This window comes from Giraffa tippelskirchi, chromosome 12, assembly GCF_054371585.1.
Source record: "Giraffa tippelskirchi isolate mGirTip1 chromosome 12, T2T-mGirTip1v1.2.pri, whole genome shotgun sequence".
Taxonomy (NCBI): Eukaryota; Metazoa; Chordata; class Mammalia; order Artiodactyla; family Giraffidae; genus Giraffa; species Giraffa tippelskirchi.
In genome coordinates, this window is record NC_137286.1 from 24,544,799 (window position 1) to 24,567,243 (window position 22,445).

Sequence of the window (22,445 nt, forward strand, 5' to 3'; positions counted from 1 at the left end):
TACCACCTCAAGCAATGAAGAGAGCTTCACTGGAAGTTGTCCCTCAAAAGTTTTAAGTTCATAACTAAATTTCTCTTCTACCCACTCTCCAAACTATCGACTTAGGAGCTCAACTTAGGAGCTGAAATGCAGTAAAACTTTATTAATTACAACTCACGAATGAAGGTCAGACTGAATTAGTAAAATACAATAGATCTCTCTCATCTGTGAGGGTTCCAAGACCCTTAGTGCGTGCCTCAAACACAAGACTTGTAACCCTATAATCTGAAATCCAAGTATGTAGCCCTATATATACTATGTTTCTTCCTATATATATATATATATATATATATACCTATGATAAAATTCAATTTATAAACTAATCACAGTAGCAGATTAACAATACTAATAACAACTAATGTGGATCGCAATAAACTGTGGAAAATTCTGAAAGAGATGTACCAGACCATCTGACCTGTCTCTTGAGAAACCTGTATGCAAGTCAGGAAGCAACAGTTAGAACTGGACATGGAACAACAGACTGGTTCCAAATAGGAAAAGGAGTACGTCAAGGCTGTATATTGCCACCCTGCTTATTTAACTTATATGCAGAGTACATCATGAGAAACGCTGGGCTGGAAGAAACGCAAGCTGGAATCAAGATTGCCGGGAGAAATATCAATAACCTCAGATATGCGGATGACACCATCCTTATGGCAGAAAGTGAAGAAGAACTAAAGAGCCTCTTGATGAAAGTGAAAGAGGTGAGTGAAAAAGTTGGCTTAAAGCTCAACATTCAGAAAACTAAGATCATGGCATCTGGTCCCATCACTTCATGGCAAATAGATGGGGAAACAGTGGAAACAGTGGCAGACTTTATTTTTTGGGGCTCCAAAATCACTGCTGATGGTGATTGCAGCCATGAAATTAAAAGACGCTTACTCCTTGGAAGGAAGGTTATGGCCAACCTAGATAGCATATTTAAAAACAGAGACATTACTTTGCCAACAAAAGTCCGTCTAGTCAAGGCTATGGTTTTTCCAGTGGTCATGTATGGATGTGAGAGTTGGATGGTGAAGAAAGCTGAGTGCCACAGAATTGATGCTTTTGAACTGTGGTGTTGGAGAAGACTCTTGAGAGTCCTTTGGACTGCAAGGAGATCCAATCAATCCATCCTAAAAGAGATCAATCCTGGGTGTTCATCGGAAGGACTGATGTTGAAGCTGAAACTCCAATACTTTGGCCACCTCATGCGAAGAGTTGACTCATTGGAAAAGACCCTAATGCAGGGTAGGATTGGGGGCGGGAGGAGAAGGGGACGACAGGGGATGAGATGGTTGGATGGCATCACCAACTCGATGGAAATGGTTTGAGTAGACTTCGGGAGTTGGTGATGGACAGAGAGGCCTGGCATGCTGCAATTCATGGGGTCGCAAAGAGTCGGACATGACTGAGTGGCTGAACTGAACTGAATAATAACAAATAGAACAATTATAAAAACATACTGGAATAAAGTTATGCGAGTGTGGTCTCTCCTTAAAAATATCTTATTGTACTACACTCACCCTTCTTCTTGTGATGATGTGGGATGAGGTAAAGTGATGAGGTGAAGTGAGGTGAATGACAAAGGTACTATGATATAATATTAGGCTACTACTGAGCTTCTGAAAATATATCAGAAGGAGGACCATCTACTTCCAGTGATCCTGGATCATGGAGCCATGACAATGTTGATGGTTGGATGTAAGGAGCAGACTACTTTGATGCTTGGGGATCCCAGGCGGGATGGAATGGGACAGTGTGAAGTTTCATCAAGCTACTCAGAACCGTGTGCCATTTAGAACTTATGATTTCTTTTTGGAATTATCTATTTAATATTTTTGGACCATGGTTGACCACAGGTAGCTGAAACCATGGAAAGTGAAGCTACGGATAAGAGTGGACTACTGTGTGAATGCTATCATGCTTCACAATGAATGAATAAATGAATGGAGGGAAGTGTTTCTTTGTTTTGCTTTTACTTTCCACAATTGCATAGTTGGTAACCTCAGTGAATTGCTCGCAAACATTCTGGTCTATCTTAAAATGCAATACTATTTGTAGCAACTGCCTGGATATAACAAATTACTAGGCTGCAAAATTTACACAAAAAGCTTCTCTTTAAACGTGCCTGATGGCCCTGTACACGACAGAAACACCGCTGAGGAGCAGGGCCGAGACCTGGGCTCTGCTTTGGCCCTAAGTGAACACTGTGTGGCCTTGAGGCTCTACTTGGCCTCCAGGATACTTCCCTTCTGCACCTGGTAAAGAAGACTTGGCTACAGTTTGACATGTCTCGCTAGCAGCACATCTATTAAAATCACTTCGTTTCTGCTCCTAGTGTATCCATCTGTTCTTCAAGTTTCTGCCTCAGTAAGTCCTAGGTTAGGATCCTGGAATAGGACAGTTGAAAAGAACTCCCAAGCTGGATAAACCCTGAGATCCCCCTTGCAGCTCTCCAAAATCATGATTCCACTGAATATATGCTCATATTTACTTATAAAAATGGTTTGATACATGCCTAGGGATAAAGGTCTAAAACAAAACACCCAAAACAAAACACCCAAAAAACCCCTATCATACACTTATCTTACCTGGGTGTTGTTCTCAGCATGCAGCGTGTTTTACACTCCCAGAAGCCTCAGGGGGCTAGATTATGGGTGGAACCTCTTCATGATCCCCATTGTATGGGAGGCCCACAGAAGGTTAGGTAACCACAATGTTAAAGGCACATCATTCCCTGATTGGTGAAATTAAGGATCATTTTCATTTTTTTTCCTTTTGCTTTTCCATATTTCCAATATTAAGAAAAAAAAAATCATGTATTCGTTATAAGACAAGATATGGTTAAAGTTTAAAAACAAATTCCATTAAGAAGGTTTCATGTAGCATACATTCATTGGTACAGAAAATATAGAACAATGGGCCTGTTATTAAAAGTGTGTAAAAAGTCAGAAAGTTACAAAAAAAAAATAAAAATAAATTAAAAAAGGTGCATTTTCTAGAAACAGAGTAAAACAAGCAATCATAACTAAGCATGGGACTTGGTACCTGGTAGCCATGACAAAAAGGGAAAACCTTCAGAACTGCAGAAAAATCTTCAGTTAATAAAGTAAGCATATCAGATCATCAGGAGAACTGAACTTCTCCAAAACTCTAAAGTTGAACAGGAATTTCCAAATAGGTCTTCAGGTAAGAAAATTGATTCTGCTATTCTAGCACTTTGAAAAAAATAGGTCAACAATGCAAAGGCAAACTTAAGCCCAGCTGGGGTTGAATTATCATAAAATCTGGATGGCAAAGTTGGAACAAAAGCACTTTGACTCGATCAGATTGCTTGCCCCATTTTTTTCCCTTTTTCTTTTGTTCCAAAATTCATGGATAATGAATCCAGAATATGCTTTTTTGTATAAAAGGCAGATCTCCATTATCAGGAAAAGCCATTTTTAGAACAGTTTTGGTTTCTTTAATCACAGCCCTTAAAAGGTCTTCTAGATGCTAAATAACAGGGGATATTGGTGGGAAATGGGGGAGAGTAAAGCCCTTTATCAGCTAGAGGACAAGCCTTGCTCATGAGTGACACATGCAGAATCAACCCTAAATCACACAGTATAATTATCTTCTTTATGCTCTGGCTCTAAAATTCTTAAGAGCCCCTGCCCAAATGTCCTCCTCACTTTGATCTATGGTTGTAATCTTACATTAAAACTCAATCACACCGGGGAATGTCATTTTGCCAGCTTTCAGGCAGGTCTTAACAATAGACCCCTGGCTGAGACCAGCCGGGAAGAGATCAAGCACTCTTCACCTTCCGGAGCAGCAGGGGCCTGGCGAGGCAGGCACACCTGAGCGAGGCTGCTCTTGAGCTTGGAGCCTGCCTGGTTCATTCAAAACGAACCCAGTCCACACGCATGTCTGTGAGTCAGCAGCCACTGTTACTGATGCTCATTGCATTTAGCTGGTGTCCTATAGTAGGGGAGAAAGTCACTCTCCAGTACCATTGTTTTTTTTTTTTTTTCTTTCAATAATAAAGGAATATGTTTATCCAGATAAACTAAAAAGGAAAAAAAAAGAGAGAGAGTTTAAAGCTGAATAGGAATAAAGGTGATTGCTACCATTGGTCTAGCAGATCATCAGCCTGAATATTCTGCCTTGATTTACCTTATCAAACAGTCACTTCATCCTCTTTCTTCGAAGACTGCAGAAGAAATGCATTTGTCTACTTTTTGAGGCATTCTTTTCACATTTGATTAGAAAATTTGGGATTTTTTCCGATATCTAATCCTATTATGCTCATTAATGAATCCAATCTGCCTCTGTGATTACAATGAAAGAAGGTGGCAAGGGTCTCAACATTCAGCCCCTCCTTCACAGAAATGTTAAGCATGTGGGCCCAGCCCCATCTGAGAGACCAGATCCAGGAGCCTGAGTGCTCTAAGTACCTTTCAGTTCCTTCCGCGTCTGTACTCACTTGTTCACAAGGCCACTTAAAATTAAACCAATATAGATTTTGGCTCCAGCTTCAGCCAAGTTTCTGGGATAAGAGGACATCAACATTAATATGATGAGACAAAAGGGCTTTTGCAACAAATTCTCAACTCCTCTTTTTCTAAAAACAGTAGATTTTAATCTCATTATGAATTTAATTCACAGGCTGTTAGCAGACTTCAGCAAAACACAGCGCCTGACTTAGAAGCCCAAGTCCTGCCTGGGGATGTAAATGATACCTGCATAGCTACTTTGGCACACAGTTTAAAGAGGAAGGGAAGGTTTTACACAAGGGTTAGAGAACCTTGTTCTGGAATTTCTATTTTTTCCTGTTCAAAATTCTGAGTAGCCTGAAGAAGATCTGTGTGTGTGTGCTTAGTCGCTCAGTCATGTCCGACTCTTTGTGACCCCATGGACTGTAGCCCACCAGGCTCCTCTGTCCATGGGGTTTCCCAGGCAAGAATACTGGAGTGGGTTGCCATTCCCTTCTCTAGGGGATCTCCCCAACACAGGGATCGAACCCAGGTCTCCTGCATTGCAGGCAGATTCTTTACCGTCTGAGCCACCATGGAAGCCCAGCCTGAAGATGACTTAAAATATTTCAGAATTTGTCTCTCTATAAAATGAGTACAAGAAAAGGCACAAGAATAGCAGGTCCATGTAAACTATTCCATTCAAGTGATTGTAAGTCTACAATTAAAAAGTGAAATGATAGATATACTTACAGCCGATTTGCATTGTTGTATGGCAGAAACCAGCACAACATTGTAAAACAATTTTCCTCCAATTAAAAAAAATTTTTAAAAAGAAGTTAAAAAAGTGAAAGAACCTGAAATAAATCATAATAATGAATCACATGTTTGTAGCAGATACTTATTTTTAATGTTTATTATCGATGTTAAAACATTTTTTTTAACTTAAAAGGAAAAGCTTACTATAAAACAGCTAACTTTAAGGTATAAAAATGATGAAGGTGAGTGGTGAAAAGGATGAGCTAACATTTGCTATGAAATAAGAATGGGCAAGGCATCTCATTTCATTCTCAAAAATCCTATGCAGCAGTTTCTACTGCATCACTATTTTACAAATAATGGAACTGAGGTCTACAGACTTGGCCAAGGTCACATGGCTAAGAAACGGAAGAATCTCAGATTTCAACTTTACTGGGCCTTTGAACAAAGAGCCTGTCTTCTTAACCACTCACTTTACTACATCAAGAGTAAATAAAAAGAAAACTAAGAGGATCCACAGGGCAAATGAGGACATGTGTTCTGACATTATACTTATAGATGATTTGGGGCAAGAAATTTCCCCTTTATTCTGTAAATATTTATTAAGCATGTATTTTTTTGTGTGCCAGATACTGAATTTTGGGTAAGGTGACTAGAAATTCTGAGACAAAATATAGTCTTGACTCTCAAGGGATTCATAGTTCAGTTAGGGAGATAAATAAGTTTTGACCCACAGCAAAAGAGTAATATTAAACAATCTAAGAATGTGATCATTTTCAGCTGCTAAAAAGTGATCAAAGATCATCATTTCAACTAACAAAGGTTTATGGCAGCTACAGAATCCCTAAGGACATCAAAGGATAACTGTCTTATGAAAACAGAACATCACATTTATATATTAAAAAATTGCAAGTCCAATAAACACCTTGCAATCGTGATGATCAATAATGCTATCTAACCATCCTTGTGAACAATGGATGGAGAGCACTGAGTAAAATCAATCAATAACAATTAAAGTATGTACTGAAAAATCTCTCAAATTTACAAAAATTGAGATTTAGCAAAAGAGCAAATGATTACATATGATGGCCAATTCTAATGTATAGTACAACTCAAACTACAAACAATCTTGAAATAAAAATAGCACTTATGGAAGCTTTACATGAAGAAATAAAGTGCCAGAAATTGAATGGGAAAACTGGGAAGGTAATCATGCTAAACATATCTAGACTCAGACATTTTTTTTCTGTCTCATTTTACAATTAATGCAGGAATTTCAAAAAACTGTTTGGAAAACTATAAATGACTGATACTGCTAGTTGTTAGATTATGGGTCACAATGCTTCTTCTTTGTATATTCTCTAGTCTAAGTTTTCTGAAATGAACATAGACTGTTTCCTTTTGTTCCCGTAAGATGGCTTTAAATACATCAGCAAAGCCCATCATAAGGCACACAAGGCACATACCGGGGCCCAGTCTTCCTGCAGAATAGGGAAATGTCACGTTAGATGCTAGAGCATCAACAATCTATATGTTGCATGAAGAAAATTGTCCCCAAAGAAAAGAGCAGCCAGCTGTCCTTTAAATGAAATGCTGGCACTGCCTTTGGAGAGTACATGAGATGAGAACTTGTCCTTATGATATAATACTTTTAATGGGTGAGCCATTTCAACACTTTACATACTGCCGAGTAAGTTCTACAGAACTTTCTCATTGTACTCAGCGCTGTCTGTGCAGTTAATTTAGGCATCAGAAGACTCAGTTGTTAATTTTCTGACTTGCCTCTGGACTCTTAAATGCTATTGCTCCAATCATAACACGTCGAAACACTTACACAGATTTCAACAATAATATCCACAGCTGGGAATAAATCAAAGCAGTTTTATCACTGATTAAGTGCTATTGAAATATGGTTACAAGACAACATGAAGCAAAGGACAGATTTCACTTGGGAAGATTAAGACGAAGCCTGGGAAAAAAAGAGGGTAATCCAAACAAAGTCTATGCAACATTTAAAAATATATAATTCAGAGTTAGAATGCATTTTTTTTAGCCATTTAATTCTCAGTTTCCTGTGTGTGTCTGAGTCTGTGTGTTTATGCTATAGAGTGGTTCAACCACATAAAATGAATTTAGGCACAGCTGTTTTTCAAGCTCAAGTGTCTTCATACGAAGACAGGGGTCAGCAAACTTTTTCTATAAAGGGCCAGAGCATAAATATTTCAGTCTCTGTAGACTATAGGTTCCCTGTTAAAACTACTCAATTCTGCCATTTTATGTGAAAGTAAGACAACACACAAATGAATGAGCATGGCTGTGTTCTAATAAAACTTTATTTATAAAAGACAGACAGAAGGGCTGGATTTGGCCCCTGTGGTACAGTCAGCTGACTCTTGCACTAAGATATAGGTTATTTCACCTACCCAGAAGACTGCCTAAATGAACAGGGGTGAGAGTGAAGGGTGTAGAGATGGAGTTGGGGAGGACATGTGGGACTGAGCCTACTCAGTCATCCTAAGATTCAGCCTTATTCTTGGCATGACTCTGCACCCTGTCCAGATCTTCTGCAGTCCTTTTTGTGTGGACATATTGCTGCAGTCATAGATCAGTTCGGTTCAGTTCAGGCCCTCAGTTGTGTCTGACTCTTTGTGACCCCATGGACTGCAGCATGCCAGGCCTCCCTGTTCATCACCAACTCCCAGAGTTTGCTCAAACTCATATCCATTGATTCGGTGATGCCATTCAACCATCTCATCCTCTGTTGTCCCCTTCTTCTCCTGCCTTTCGCAGTCATACATACATGTATGCATATGCAGTCATACATATATATGGTTATTCTGGGTAGCTGGAATAACCTATATCTTAGTACAGGAGTCAGCTAACTATACCATAGGGGTCAAACAACCCTTCTGTTTGTTTTTTATAAATAAAGTTTTATTGGAACACAACTGTTGCATGGACATACTGCAGACAGTGGGCTTCCCTTGTGGCTCAGATGGTAAAGCATCTGCCTGCAATATGGGAGATCTGGGTTCAGTCCCTGAATTGGGAAGACCCCCTGGAGAAGGGAATGGCTATTCACTCCAATATTCTTGCCTGGAGAATTTCATGGACCCAGGAGTCTGGTGTGCTATAGTGCATGGGATCACAAAGAGTCAGACACAACTGAGCAACTAATACACACACACACACACACACACACACACACACACACACACTGCAGACAGCAGCCCTTCTACCTGTTCTTTCAGGCCTGGGCAGCACTGGGGTAGTTAACTCTGCATGAGTACCCCCAAATTCCTTCTTTAAAAAAAATTTCCATTTTCCCACTCTCTTCCTCCAAGGGCTTTTCATTTCCACTGCTGATTCCATAGGCCATAAATGTCAAGACTTCCTCTTTCTAATCAGGTCATTTTGGTCATCCCTTCGACTGTGCTGACAGATCTGGGCTGCTCACTCTGAGGCTGTGCTGACCAGGCCAAGAGAGATGCTTAGATGCTGCTATTTTGCTACCATGTCTGTGCAGAGGTTTGGAGGTGGGAAAACAGTTTTCAGCTGTGTTTTCTCCTTTTCTCAGGGCTCTTTGACATTTTCAAGGATCCAGATAATGGCAGAGAGATGATCTTCATTATGATTGTAGATCATCAAAATTTAAGTGTTAATGAAATTCCTCCTTAAAGTGATTTTTGCCAACCAGGAACAAAGGTAGTCAGGAGCATAATTAGGTTGGTACAAGCACTGTGTATCAAGAAGAAGAGCCCACTACATAAAGTGAGACACAAAATGCATGCTCTCAAAACTTCTGAGGACTTTGAGCACCGCTTTTGTTCTAAGCAAACTTTTTACATGGACTCCAAGAACTTCTTTTCTAACTGGCAATCTAAGTCTTCGGTACACTCTTTAGGATTCCTAGTCTATTCTTTCTCTTTATCCTAAAAAGAAAAAAATCATTTTCTCTTAAGTTATGGAATTCCCTAGTATTCTGGGTCCTTGATTCCCCTGTCTTCAAGCTTTACATGTTCTTGGATGATTTTACCCAAACCTGTGACTTACTGTGACCTACACACAACCAGGTGGTCTGGTTATCTTTAAGCCTCATACATCAGGTATATCTATATCTAAATGTCCTACAACATTTAAAACTCTTTATCTCCCTAACTGAATTAATCATATTCCCTGATTCTCCCTAAATGGTGCCATCTTCTACGTGATTCAATTGTATTAAGTTTTACCACCATCTATCCAAGTTTCTGGCAAGACACACAGAGTCAGCCTGTCTCCTCTATCATATGTGTTACCTATTCAGTTTCAAATTCAGTCTTTCCTACATCCCAAATGTCCTTTGAATCTATCTCTTCTCCATTTTCACTGCCTTTACTTTGATTGCCCTACTCCTGATCTCCAAGCATTCCTTAATATTATAGTTGCATTTCTAAATGGCAAAAAATTATTGCATAGAATAGAATGTTCAAATATCTTAGCATGCCACATGAGATCTAATGTCATCTCATGCTAGTCAATACTTTTCTCTCTACCTCCTACACACACACAACACACACACACACACACACACAATCTAGATTCTAGCCATGCTATACAACTTAACAGCTCTCACAGCATGCCCCCTTTCTTTTGTGTTTCAGTGCTTTTGTGCAGAGATAGTAATTTCTTTTCTGTAGAATTCTCTTGCTTATGTGAGATCCAAACTATCCATCAAAATTTAGGTTAAAAGTACCCTTCTCTACAAGGCCACCCCCCCAAATCTCTACCATCAAACTAAGATGATCCTTTGAACCCTCGCAATTCTTTATATGTGCCCAGATCACAGCACTCAGCACACTACAAGTCTACTTACAGTAAGTCTACATTAATCTCAGCATATTATAAGTTTACTTCTCTTTCAATAGATTGTGACCTCCTTTGGACAGAGGTGCCTGCCTTGTTCAGAAGTATGTACCAACATTCAGAACAGCATCTGGTGCATATAGCTATCTGATAAATATTTGTAAAGATGTACTGCACAATGAATGGCTACATGCAAATATAGTTGCATTAATGAGCTTACCATGAGGCTAAAACAGTATTTTACTTCAAGTAAACCTAGTATTAGAAAACATCAGGTAGCATGGAACATATTAATTTCCTTCACATTTTTCAGCATTCATCAGATCATACATGAGTAAACCTATATATCTTATCCTCAAAATTTAAATTCATAAAAAATGACAAGAAACATCATATAGATTTTGAAAAAACACAGCCTACAAAAAATTAGGCAATAGATTAGGATGACTCAGTTTAAAAAAAAGCCAAAGATGATTTAATAGAAAGTGTTGAACTGAATCAAGAATTTTCTGCTGAGATTGGTAACAAGTTTTCTCCATCTTTTCTGAGGGAAGAATGAGATAAAAATATCTAGTAAGGAAAGTGAAAGATTCTGAGGAATATCTATGTATCCTCTAGCTTATTAGAAAGGATGAAGCATTCCTAGAGAAGATGAAAAAAATAATCCAAGATACAAACAGGAAGAAAAAGATTTCAGTGGGGTTGATGCTGAATCAAATGGAGTATCAGAAGATTAGAGAACTGAAGCAATCTCAAGCAAAACAAGAGGAGAAAACTAGATTCCACTAAAGCCAGAAAATCCATAAGTAGCACTGCCCACTACAGGTGAATTCAGATTTTCTAAAGAAAGTGTAGCATTCTGGGCCCAAAGAGGAGGCACAGGCATTAGCGCCCAGAAAGATCTCCTGGTGCAGCCCCCAGAGAAAGAAGGCTGGTAAGTACAGTGGTCACTCTTTACTGGCTGATTGGTTGGTGATTCAATGGCTAACCAAGAGATTCATCGTTTTTCAGAAGGATACACTATTGCATCTGCAAACTCCTAACCACTACTGTTGACCGAAATGAGAATAAATGAGAGTTACAGGAAGTGCTTCAATTGCCTGTAGGAATTCTAAAGCTCTGGGCCCAAAACTGGAGGTACTGGTGGAATATTTGCATCTTCAAAGTAATGCCCTGATATAAGAAAGCTGACTGAGTAAAGTGTCAACAGATTCTATTTAATTAAAAGTATATTTCAAAAACTGTATGACAGGGTTATAATTTGATTTTCTGGCTCAAGATGAAGAAACTTATAAAGAACAGGGAGTTTATGCTTGACAGATCAGGAGTGTTTAAAGGGGAAATTGGAGGCATGTGGCAGAGCTGGGCTGAGCCCAGGGAAAATACCCTAATGAGAGAGGACTACAAAGACAGGATGTTTGGCAACGATGGCATGAGAACAGAAGTTTTGCACCCAATACCTATAGGTTTAGGAGTCCATATACTAATGAATACAGTCAACAAACAAATAAACCTGAAATACTAACAAGAAGAATATGTATTTTATCACAAAGAAGTGAGCAGTGTGTCATAGTTGGAGCAAGACTCAGTAGGACGTGGTTCACGCATGCAGAATGGTGACGGAGGGGATGCACTGATCAAATGAAGTACAAAGAGCAAATCAGGAAGGAGTAGTACAGTCTGTTTAGGACAAACAAAAATGTAAACATAATTCTTGAGGGAAAAAATGATCTAGAAGACAGAACACAATGGGGAGTACCTAGGGTAGGTAGGAAGAGCGACTTGAGCATGCACACATGCTGTAGGAAAAGATTACAGATGAGAGATAAGGGAGGATGATTTCTTAAAGTAGATTATCCAGTGGGGCAGCAGGATGATAACAGGGTGATGAGGGAAACTCAAGTGTTGGTCAATTTGCTGGGAGTATTACTCAGCTAAAAAGGGAGTATCTGGTAAACTTCTGCCTTCTAGGCAGTTTCAGCTTTTAGAAGGAAAAGGAAGAAATGCATATAGATGTGTGCTGCTTTTCATAGAGTTACCTTAAATCTCTTTTGAACAACTTAAAGCATAAAAATCATGAGATCTCAGGGTTGAAGGGATCACAAGTATCCAGGCCAACACATGAACCACATCTGTGCCTAGCCTGCCACGTGCTGGCCTGAGAGTCACTGGACACGCCCAGCAATGCGATGGTCCTAAGGCTGGTCATTCCATACTCAGCCAGTTTAGACTGAGCTGTCTTGCACTGACAGTAAAGTCACTTCAGTTACTGGTCTTAATTCTAATTCTTCTGAGTACACAGGTTAAAACTACCTTTTCCCCTCAAGTCAGTCCTTCAAATACTTGAAGACAATTTCATGTTCCCTCAAGCTTTCTTCTTTTCAGGTTTAAGCCCCATTTGTCTGTCCCTGTTCACATGACTTGTGCATGTTTTCACCTCCTGCTTGTTTTCTTCTGAACAAAAATGAGGGAAGAATAGTGACGAGATGGGCAAGGACTTTGAGAGAAAGCTGTAATATTATGCTGTGGTCATTATTCTGAGGAAAGGGAAGGCTAAGTATCCTTAGTCACACACCTTGAGTTTTAGGTGCACAGATTCAAAATATGGAATGAACAGATAAGCATAATCCCATGACTAGAAATTCTTTTTCTATTTTAATTTTCTTTTTTTTTTGGCTGCAACCTGTGGCTGTGGGATCTTAGTGCCCTAAACAGGGATCGAACCCATACTCCCTGCACTGGAAGCAGGAGTCTTAACCACTGGACCACCAGGGACGTTTCATAACTAGAGATTTCAAAATGGACTATTTCTCAAGGTAACTAGGAGATTGTAAAAGAGAAAGTATTGATATCATGATCCACACGAAGGAGAGAAAAAATCTAAACAAATGAAAATAACTGAGATGGAAGTAGGCTTATTAATGTAGATATTATAGGGATATATAAAATGAGCAAGAAGATACAGGATAGGTTATAAAAAATGGCATGGAACTAAAATAAAAGTGTCAGAAAGGCTGGAGTCTGGAATAATTCTAGACTTACAAAAAATCTAGATACAGCAAAGTAAGTATACACACACACACAGTATTTGGTATCAGACAATAAATCAGAAAAGGTCTTGTCTTGGAAAGAAATGTTAGATAATCTGAGATGTTCCCTGAAATGATAAGATTATATGCCTTTCTTTCCTATTATAGCTACCATTTTGACATTTTGAGTGCATATTAAATACCGGCCACAAAATTTGGCTGGCTACAGAATGTTGCAGAAAATGATCCATGAAATTTCACATTAGGAAATTCATATAGGAAAGGCGATATATTTAACAATGCTAATGTTTATCTATACAATAGAAAGTAACAGAAAAATATCCACATAACCATGTATTTTTTCTAACTCATTCTTAAGGTATTAACAGTGCCAGGAGTGAAACAGAAATTAAGTAAATGAACAACTATTCAGCATAATTCCACCATCTTCTGATGCAAAGAACAGTTACAGAATCTGAGCTGATATATATCTATTCTGGGTCAATGGTATAAATTCGACTGACAAGGACCTCAGCCCATAAGGTTTATATGACTTGCTAATTTAGTACTTTTGTGAGACCCTTGACAAAAATACCACAAATGTATTTTGTAGTTTTCGGATATAGTTTCTATATCTCCTATCACTTGAGGGGGGACTCATTTTTTAAACCATAATAATAAAAGTTGGCATTATAACAAATAATTCTCTGAAGGCTCAGACAGTAAAGAATCTGTCTGCAGTGCAGGAGACCTGGGTTCCGTCCCTGGTTCAGGAATATCCCCTGGAGAAGGGAATGGCAACCTGCTCCAGTATTCTTGCCTGGAGAATCCCATGGACAGAGGAGACTGGTGGTCTACAGTCCATGGGGTCGCAAAGAGTTGGACATGACTGAGCAACTAACTATCACTATCATAATAACAAATATATGAAGCTAATTAAAGTTATAAAAGAATTGATATCAAGTAAATCATTAGCATCACCCTGAATCACACTTAGCCAGTACCTCCTATGATGTGGAACCCCACTGAAAGCAGTGCTCTCTGGAAAGGGTGCAGAGAGATGCCCAATAGAATTCACTGCACCTGTTCCCCTCCTGGACCTGCAGGACCAGCCTGAGTGGGCCCAGAGGAGCTCCTCCATCTTAGCATCTTCTGAGCATCACTGAGAAAGGTCCAGGGACAAGGGTTCTGAATCAGGGGCGAATGCCTTCTCAGGCATCTCATTTGTTAATACCAGGCTCTGGGTAACTTCAAAGGTTTCATTTAGCTCTAATATTCAGCGGCTCTTCCTCCCATCATGGCCTTAACTGCCATCTTTGGGTCATTCCTTCGCATAACCAAACATAGCTGAGGGTGCAGTGCACAGATCTCTCTGTCCAAGACCTTCAGTGCCTCCATCAATGATGGGCCTCATGAGCCTGAGTGAGGAGTTCAACTGCGAGAATTCAGCATAGGAATTTTAACTTACAACACTAATTTAAGTGTTCTGTTTTTATCTTCTTTCCCAACTACTGACCAAATGGAGGACATTTTTCACTTTGGCTGATTTCTGACCTCTCCTAAGCAACTAGCAAATTTAACTTTCAAATTTAACTGGCTAGCTTTTGCCTTCTATCACTGTTTGGGAATCTTGCAGATTTTTTTTTTTTTTTTTACTGGTTTGATTTATTATCTGAAGGAATATTAGAGTTTTTTTTTTTTTTTTTTTAAATTAGAAATCTCATTTTCCATTATTTTTCCTCCTGAAGACTCACAGATTGGACATGGAGATGACGGTCCAGGTTCCAGGTAGAAAATGGACCTTGATGTCCCTCAGTCACCTTATGTCCCACGTCACCACCAGGGTGAAGAGAACGTTATCTCAGCCCAGGGAAATGAGACTCAGGCCTTTTATAAATCTGTGTTAACCACAATGAATTTTGAAGTATAACCACTCACGCAACCGTTTATCTAGACAAACCACATATTTTGCCACTGAATGAAGTATTCAATATCTCAATAAACATAAAAGTGAAGGTTCCCTTCCTTCCTGTAGCTTATGGAGGCACAATTTTAGTCTCTTTCTATAGTAGCTTTCTTATCCACCACATAGAATACTATATACATATACCCTTTTTTACTTTACAAAGGCTATAGTTCAAATATATTAGAAAAACCTGTTTTGTTAAATGTTTTGATTTCTTTGAAGAAAAGGTGCTAATTTGCTAAGATGATATTATTTATTGCTTCCTTAATTCAAGTTGAATTGGGAATGTGAACAACTGCAAACATTGAATTTCTGCATATTTTGCACTTTTCCAACCTTGGCACCATAGATCTACATTATAGAGAAGAAATTCATCAAGAATCTTAATCAAGTAGGAATGTTACTGACAGTCTACAACATTGTTTGTTGGAGGTACCAGAACAGAAGCTAAAACAAAGTTATTTACTTTAGGTGTGGCCACTGCATTCATTTGGCTTTGTCATCTCTGAATCAATGTGGGACATTTTTTACAAATTGTGTAAATTTTTTTTTTTTGGCTTTGTTTTTGTTTGTACTTTGTCTTAAAGGTAAGATTGATGGTAAAAGATTATACCACGTTTTTAACAGTACAAGTTAGAGGCAAGATAACTTAGTAATTTGAGCACAGATTCTGAATGCCTGTCCCCAAGGCTGGTGAAGTCATTGCTCCCAATGCATCATTAATAACACGAGAATCCAGATTAGCAAATGTCCCATCATCATGCAGAAGACTCTGTTTCCCTTTTTGAGCAACTTTCCCATAACTCTGCAGTCCTCCTCTTGTACCTGGTACAGCCTTGCAGTTCAGCCTCCACTGCAAAATATTACTGTTAACTGTTGGAAATCTTGCTAAGATGCATTTTTTTTTCCTCCTCTGCTTCCTGCACCCTACCAGGAAAGGTATGCCCCGGCAGTAGCTTCTCCTTCTGTTAGATTTTTCCTGCCACTTTTACAGTCTTCTTTCTCTTAACTATAGAAAAACTGCTTACATGTATAGCTTTGTTTTCCTAAACAATAAAAATGGGATGAGAGCATGATCTGTCTCACTGCAGTGCCTGTCGCCTTTCTTATGCTCAGCAACCATCAGGAATTTCACATGAAATCACATTATCATTTATGTTTTTTATGCTCAGTAGCCATCAAGAAATTTCACATGAAATCATATTATGTGTTATGTTTTTTAAAATATCAAGACAATTTCTATCTTCATTTGACTGACATACATATATTATTTCCCAAATGTGCTACAGTGTGTTTTCAGCACTTCAGTGTGTTCTAGCTTAATTCTCCTCCACTCCCTTCACATCTTCATTATAAAATTACTGGCAAATTCAAATGTCGCACACTTTAACAACAACTCTGAAAGACACTGCTGAAAATACACTGGGAATTAAAGAGAGAGAAACAGGCGACACCAGAATGTGTGAACATTCAGGCCAAGGTCTGGCAAATTCTCCTTGTCTCTGAACACGTTGTCTTCCCTGCTCTGTCCCCAACTGTGACATGCAAGCCTCTAGCTAGGGCCTTTACTTTCGCCAATTCTATGAATGAAATGGGGCACAGTGTTCAATTTCACTTTAGCTGTGTGGCTATATGTATATAAAATTTGAATCATTGAATAGTTAAGGTCAAAGTCAAATTATGCCACTTTCTCTTCCATTCTTCAACCCAACTCCATCCCAAAGTGGTTCGTCCTTTCAAAAGGAAGGGCTATTTATCCCAGTACAGTAAGGGGCTCTCCCTCTCTATATCAATCTTGTGAGAAGATTAAAGGCCACTCTATTAGGCACATTCCATTGGATTCCTTGAATACGCTACTGTAGAATCCAGACAGTAGAAAACTATTAAGTGGATAAAAGCTTAGGGACCAAGGATTTCAATTATAGGCCATATCCTTCCCAACCTGACATTCTCTATGCCCACGGATATATCAGGCAACTTCTCAGCACTGTTTTCTTCTCTCCAAGCAGGCAATCTTGGAAAAATTGATTCTATTCTGTTCTAGGATCCAAATTTGCGATCACTGTGCCTGTTAATTTTTAAAACCAAGTCCCTGCTTAGATTATTGGTGAGATCAATTGTCACCAATTAGAAGACAAAACAAAACAAAAACTGATCAGATCTTCTGATACAGCTTTGAATTCTAGAAATAAACAAACTCAGCAGCAACAAACAATCAGCCATTGAACTCCCGGGCCTCTTTTGTGCTCCCTAGGGATTGCAACCTTCTTACTGATAGCGGTGGTCCCCACTGGAGGCTGTTACTCAGCAATGTGTTCCTCCTCACTGGATGATTTATACAAGCCTTTCGAAAGCCCATGAGGAAGCAAACCTGTAAGGGCAGTGTGCAACCATAGGTAGTCTCAAAATGAAACTATCAGACTAGAAACTCAGGGCACAGCAGCTAGAATGTCAATAAGGAAGAGTACTTCTTTTCTCTAATTAAAAAAGTCAGTGTCCTTGGTTTCTCAGATTCTAACTAGTAGCAAGTTAGTAGAACAGTTTCCATGTATGCACCTGAATCCTGCCTAAGAGCCTCAGGGGTATCTGGATCAAATACACATATTTATTCAGGAAAATTAATTGTTTACAGTGACAAAATAGGCTGTAAATTGGATGAAAATATGCAACAATGCTAGAATATTCAGGAGGAAATTTGAATACATGCACTGACCTTTCCGGAACATGGATACAGAAGGGTAGGCAGCATTTGAAACACAGTTTTATAAAAACAGCAGTTTCTCTTCCAGGATCTTAAACAGAATGAAAGAAGATGAAGACAATAGATTTGGGCAGAGTTTCAGGGAGGGGCTTTTTGTGCTCTCAGTAAATGTTTCTGTGATCCATCACATCGATGTACACATGCCACAGTCACTCAAATAAGCAGTTCCCATGTCCAAGATTTGACTGCAAAAGGTAGGTATAAAGGTATCCTGAAATATGCCATGTTTAACCCTCAATCTCTTTACTTAGCTATCATGGATTTTTTTCAGTTTCCACATATCTATTCAAGATCTTACTGGAGCTCACGTGTACTTCAGTTTGTCCTGTTAGGGAGGTAACAGTTGCATGCATCTAGTAGTCAGTATAGGACTTGTTAGCATGATGGTACTCCATGGGCACAAGAAGGGAGCCATCTCTCTAAATCACCCATTCTTCATGCTTTCTTTCCATCCTCCCATGCCCTGACTAAGAAGACTCAACCCCAGGCATACTGACATTTGTATAGCTGCAGAGAAATGAGCCATGGGGTATTTCGTCCTGACAAATATACTTGCCTCCTCTTGTGAGACCGGTCGGAGCTATTGTGAGATCACTGTAGTGGGGCACCAGGAGCCTCAGACACGGTGGCCTCTCATGAGGCCGTCTTGTAATAGCTGTGAGGCCCCAGGGACACTGCTCTGTGTACACAGAAGTGGTGGATTAGGGTTTGTTCTATATAAATTGTTAATGAAAATGTATCACGATGATGAAGATGGTAGTGGCACAAGTAACTATAATACTGTAAACACTGGCAATGATAACATTATATACATTGAAAGGGACAGGACATACTGGGGGAGGTAAGTTTTAGCAGGTTTGTTAATAAAACCACTCACACTCTTTTTAAATCATGTCAATTTACCTACCTCTCCCTTTGTAAAGAAACCTAACTTATGTTCTCCCAGGGCCTAAACCACTGTCTAAAAGTTAGAAGAATATGGGCACTATATTAGACAAAATCGGATAACCTTAACCCAAAGGGTGTTGAAATAATTCAAGCATTCTATGTGATATAAAGTCTAGAATTGTATGATTATATTTAATATATTTAGGTATGAAATGATTAAAATGTATGAAAAATTAATGTCTCTTCTTAAAGAGAAGTATCAAAGATAGGGCTTCATAAAATCTTAAATTCTTAATTTGGGTTTTATGTACAGGATGATTTCGGAACATCTTGGAATAGAAAACTAAAATGACAGTAACATTATTTTTATAGGATAGTTATTAAATTTTTAAAATTTATAAAAATGTCCCAAACAATCTAATGTTAACCAAGCTCATCAAGATTTTTACCAAATCTTGTCTGACCAGATTATGCCCTTTGATATAGAGTGCAGAGTTTGCCCGGAGAAGGCTATGGCACCCCACTCCAGTACTCTTGCCTGGAAAATCCCATGGACGGAGGAGCCTGGTAGGCTGCAGTCCATGGGGTCGCGAAGAGTCGGACACGACTGAGCAATCTCACTTTCACTTTTCACTTTCATGCATTGGAGAAGGAAATGGCAACCCACTCCAGTGTTCTTGCCTGGTGAATCCCAGGGACGGCGGAGCCTGGTGGGCTGCCGTCTATGGGGTTGCACAGAGTCAGACACGAGAAGCGACTTAGCAGCTACAGCAGCAGCAGCAGAGTTTGCCATCTGATTCATGGACTATAGCTAATGGGTTATGATTTATGGGTTTCACTGGGGACACATATTTTGTAGACCATATAAGCATAACCATCTGTAAAAATAATGTGCCTATCTAAATTCCTAACACTTAAAACTTTTGGTCTCATCACAGATCTATAACTTCCATGAAGCCCCCTGGCTGATACCAACCCAACAATGGTCTGGCCCAAACCATTAGCCACAGTAATTTGTATTTCCTTCCATGGACTGTAAGCTCCTTCAAGGCAAGAATGGGTCTTATTCTTCATTGTATTCCTGAGAGCAACCAGCAGAGTAGTAGATAAATTATTGGGTTTTTAATACATTAAGAATTAATCTGTTTTTGTTCATATTGGACTCATAACTTTTGAAGAAGCCTGAGATATTAGATCATTGAATTAAACATTTCAATCTGTAGGTGAGTCCATTTCCCAAAATTGTTTTGGCCTTTAAAACATTGATTGTTTCAATGTATGCTGCTGCTGCTAAGTCACTGCAGTCGTGTCCGACTCTATGCGACCCCATAGACATCAGCACACCAGGCTCCCTCATCCCTGGGATTCTCCAGGCAAGAACACTGGAGTGGGTTGGCATTTCCTTCTCCAATGCATGAAAGCGAAAAGTGAAAGTGAAGTCACTCAGTCGTGTCTGACTCTGAGCAGCCCCATGGACTGCAGCCTACCAGGCTCCTCCATCCATGGGATTTTCCAGGCAAGAGTACTGGAGTGGGGTGCCATTGCCTTCTCCACTTCAATGTATAGAGATCAAAAAAAAAAAAACAAAAAACAAATGACCTGAGTCAATGGCTCTGTATTGACAAAGTTCTCCTCTCAAGTGAGAATTTGGCTTGTTTCATCATTTACTGAAGACTATTTTAAAGTCAGCTGCTAAGAGAATGAATGAACCATTTGTTCTTCTATTCATTCAAATAAAATTCATTCAACTCATATTATATTCTGGGTACTTGTTTACATTTCTGAGAAAAATATATAAACTACTGCAAAGTTATATATAGCATTTTCTTAAACCATGTTCAAAAGGAAGAAGCAACTCGGTATGATGTGAATTTTAATGGGTGAATAATCTAACAGAGACAGAACAAGTGAGGGGTGACCTCACAATACTTTCTCAGATCATGACATTCTTCATTTCTATTACATTCTTAACCATGGACATTTGATTACTGTGTTTTGCTAAACTGTTCCAAAACTACTGTTTTTCATTTTGAACATTATTTTTAAAAAATATGCCTGCATTAAATAAAAACTTGTGGATCCTTTTAGATAGGCTAATTTCAGGCTTTTGACTTAGAACTGGGTCTAACGCTAAAGTCTGAAAGTTACAATATTGCCTAAAACTATTACCATACTATTCATTATTTCTATTTCATTATACTGATTCCCAGGTGGCTCAGTGGTAAAGAATCCATCTGCCAAGCAGGAGACATGGGTTCGATCCCTGGGTCGGGAAGATCCTCTGGAGATGGAAATAGCAACCCACTCCAGTATTCTTGCCTGGAGAATCCCATGGACAGAGGAGTCTGGTGGGCTACAGTCCATGGGGTCACAAAGAGCTGGACATGACTGAGTAGTTGAGCACATCTGCACACATGTGTATAGATACATAAATACATGTTGACTTTGCTACATCTAAAGGAAGTCCAACAATATGGGGCTCTATCTGAGCTGCTACTTGTTAACAAATCATCACACATCTGCCCAAAGAAATCTAGTAGATTTCTAGTAGAAATGTTCACAGAACATTCCAGCACCATGGTTCACAATTATCTGGATGCTGCACTAGGTACTTCATATATTAATCCTTACCATGATACCCTGAGTTCATTTCTAAATAATTCAGGGTCACAAAGGCAGGATTTGAACTCGGTCTAATTTCAAAGATCATGTTTATTTCCTTATGCTATGCAGTTTCCATATGCTATCTTAGATCTAAGGCTAAATGCACACAGAATTGTAAGCTGAAGCCAATTTGTATCATTTTCTTAACTAATAAGGACTTTTAGAATATAACTAATGATAATATGATCTCACTGAGATACACTACACAGAAAAATATCCCATTCCTATAACTTCATGGTCTAGTTTTAGGGTTTTTTTTTTTAATTTGTTTTTATTATTTTGCCTGATTTTATCACAGCAATTTTATGACACAGCAAGGTTGTTAAAATGTAGGTAATGCTAGATACATATCTTTAAAACTAGATGACATTGAACATGAAAGAACTCTCTGCATTTGAAAGTGTGGTAAATGCAGAGGTTTCTTACATTTACATATGCAATACAGTCAAGTAAAATCAATGACATGGAGTACCTATGTAATAAAGTAATTGCTTTAGAAATGTGTGTGATAATTGCATATCAGCTGAATAATTCATTACTAAAATTATTGGTAATGAATGTTAATTTAGTATGATTATCTCATGTGTGGGAATATGCTGATGTACAGTGATTTACAGTAAACTTTAAGGATGATCATTTTATTTTTAGACAATTGCATGTTCATTACATATGAAAAAATGATGACAAAACAGGTTTCAGTGATGCATTCAATTTGCAAAGATAGAGCTTCAATCACAAATGGCTTTTGGGTTATATTAGCTATAGTCTATAAATCATATATAAATATGTGTGTGTTCAAGAGATCACGTAGAGCTGTCCACCAGAGGGCCCCTTTGAAACAGAATGAGAAAAATGAGGCTGCCATTCAAACTGGAGCCAACACGGTACTTTTAATAAACTATACTGAGGCTTAGTAAAGGTTTATTCCAAACTAGTCAAGGGTTTACAATCAATGTTCCTAGATATTGCATTGGAGAAGGAAATGGCAACCCACTCCAGTATTCTTGCCTGGAGAATCCCAGGTACAGGGGAATCTGGTGGGCTGCCGTCTATGG

General features: G+C 38.8%; 1 protein-coding gene across 5 annotated transcripts in view; it reads right to left on the minus strand.

Moving 5' to 3' along the window:
* Nucleotides 1-22,445, minus strand: part of NPAS3 (neuronal PAS domain protein 3) — a 925,755-nt gene that overhangs the window by 385,330 nt on the left and 517,980 nt on the right. Inside the window, exon 3 of one of the 5 annotated variants that reach the window (XM_081547997.1) lies at nt 17,791-17,869. The exons of the other annotated variants lie outside the window; for them this stretch is intronic. Within the exon in view, the coding sequence (XP_081404123.1) occupies nt 17,791-17,826 (36 nt within the window). The 5' untranslated portion in view covers nt 17,827-17,869. The remainder of the gene's footprint in view (nt 1-17,790; nt 17,870-22,445) is intronic. 5 annotated transcript variants of the gene reach the window in all.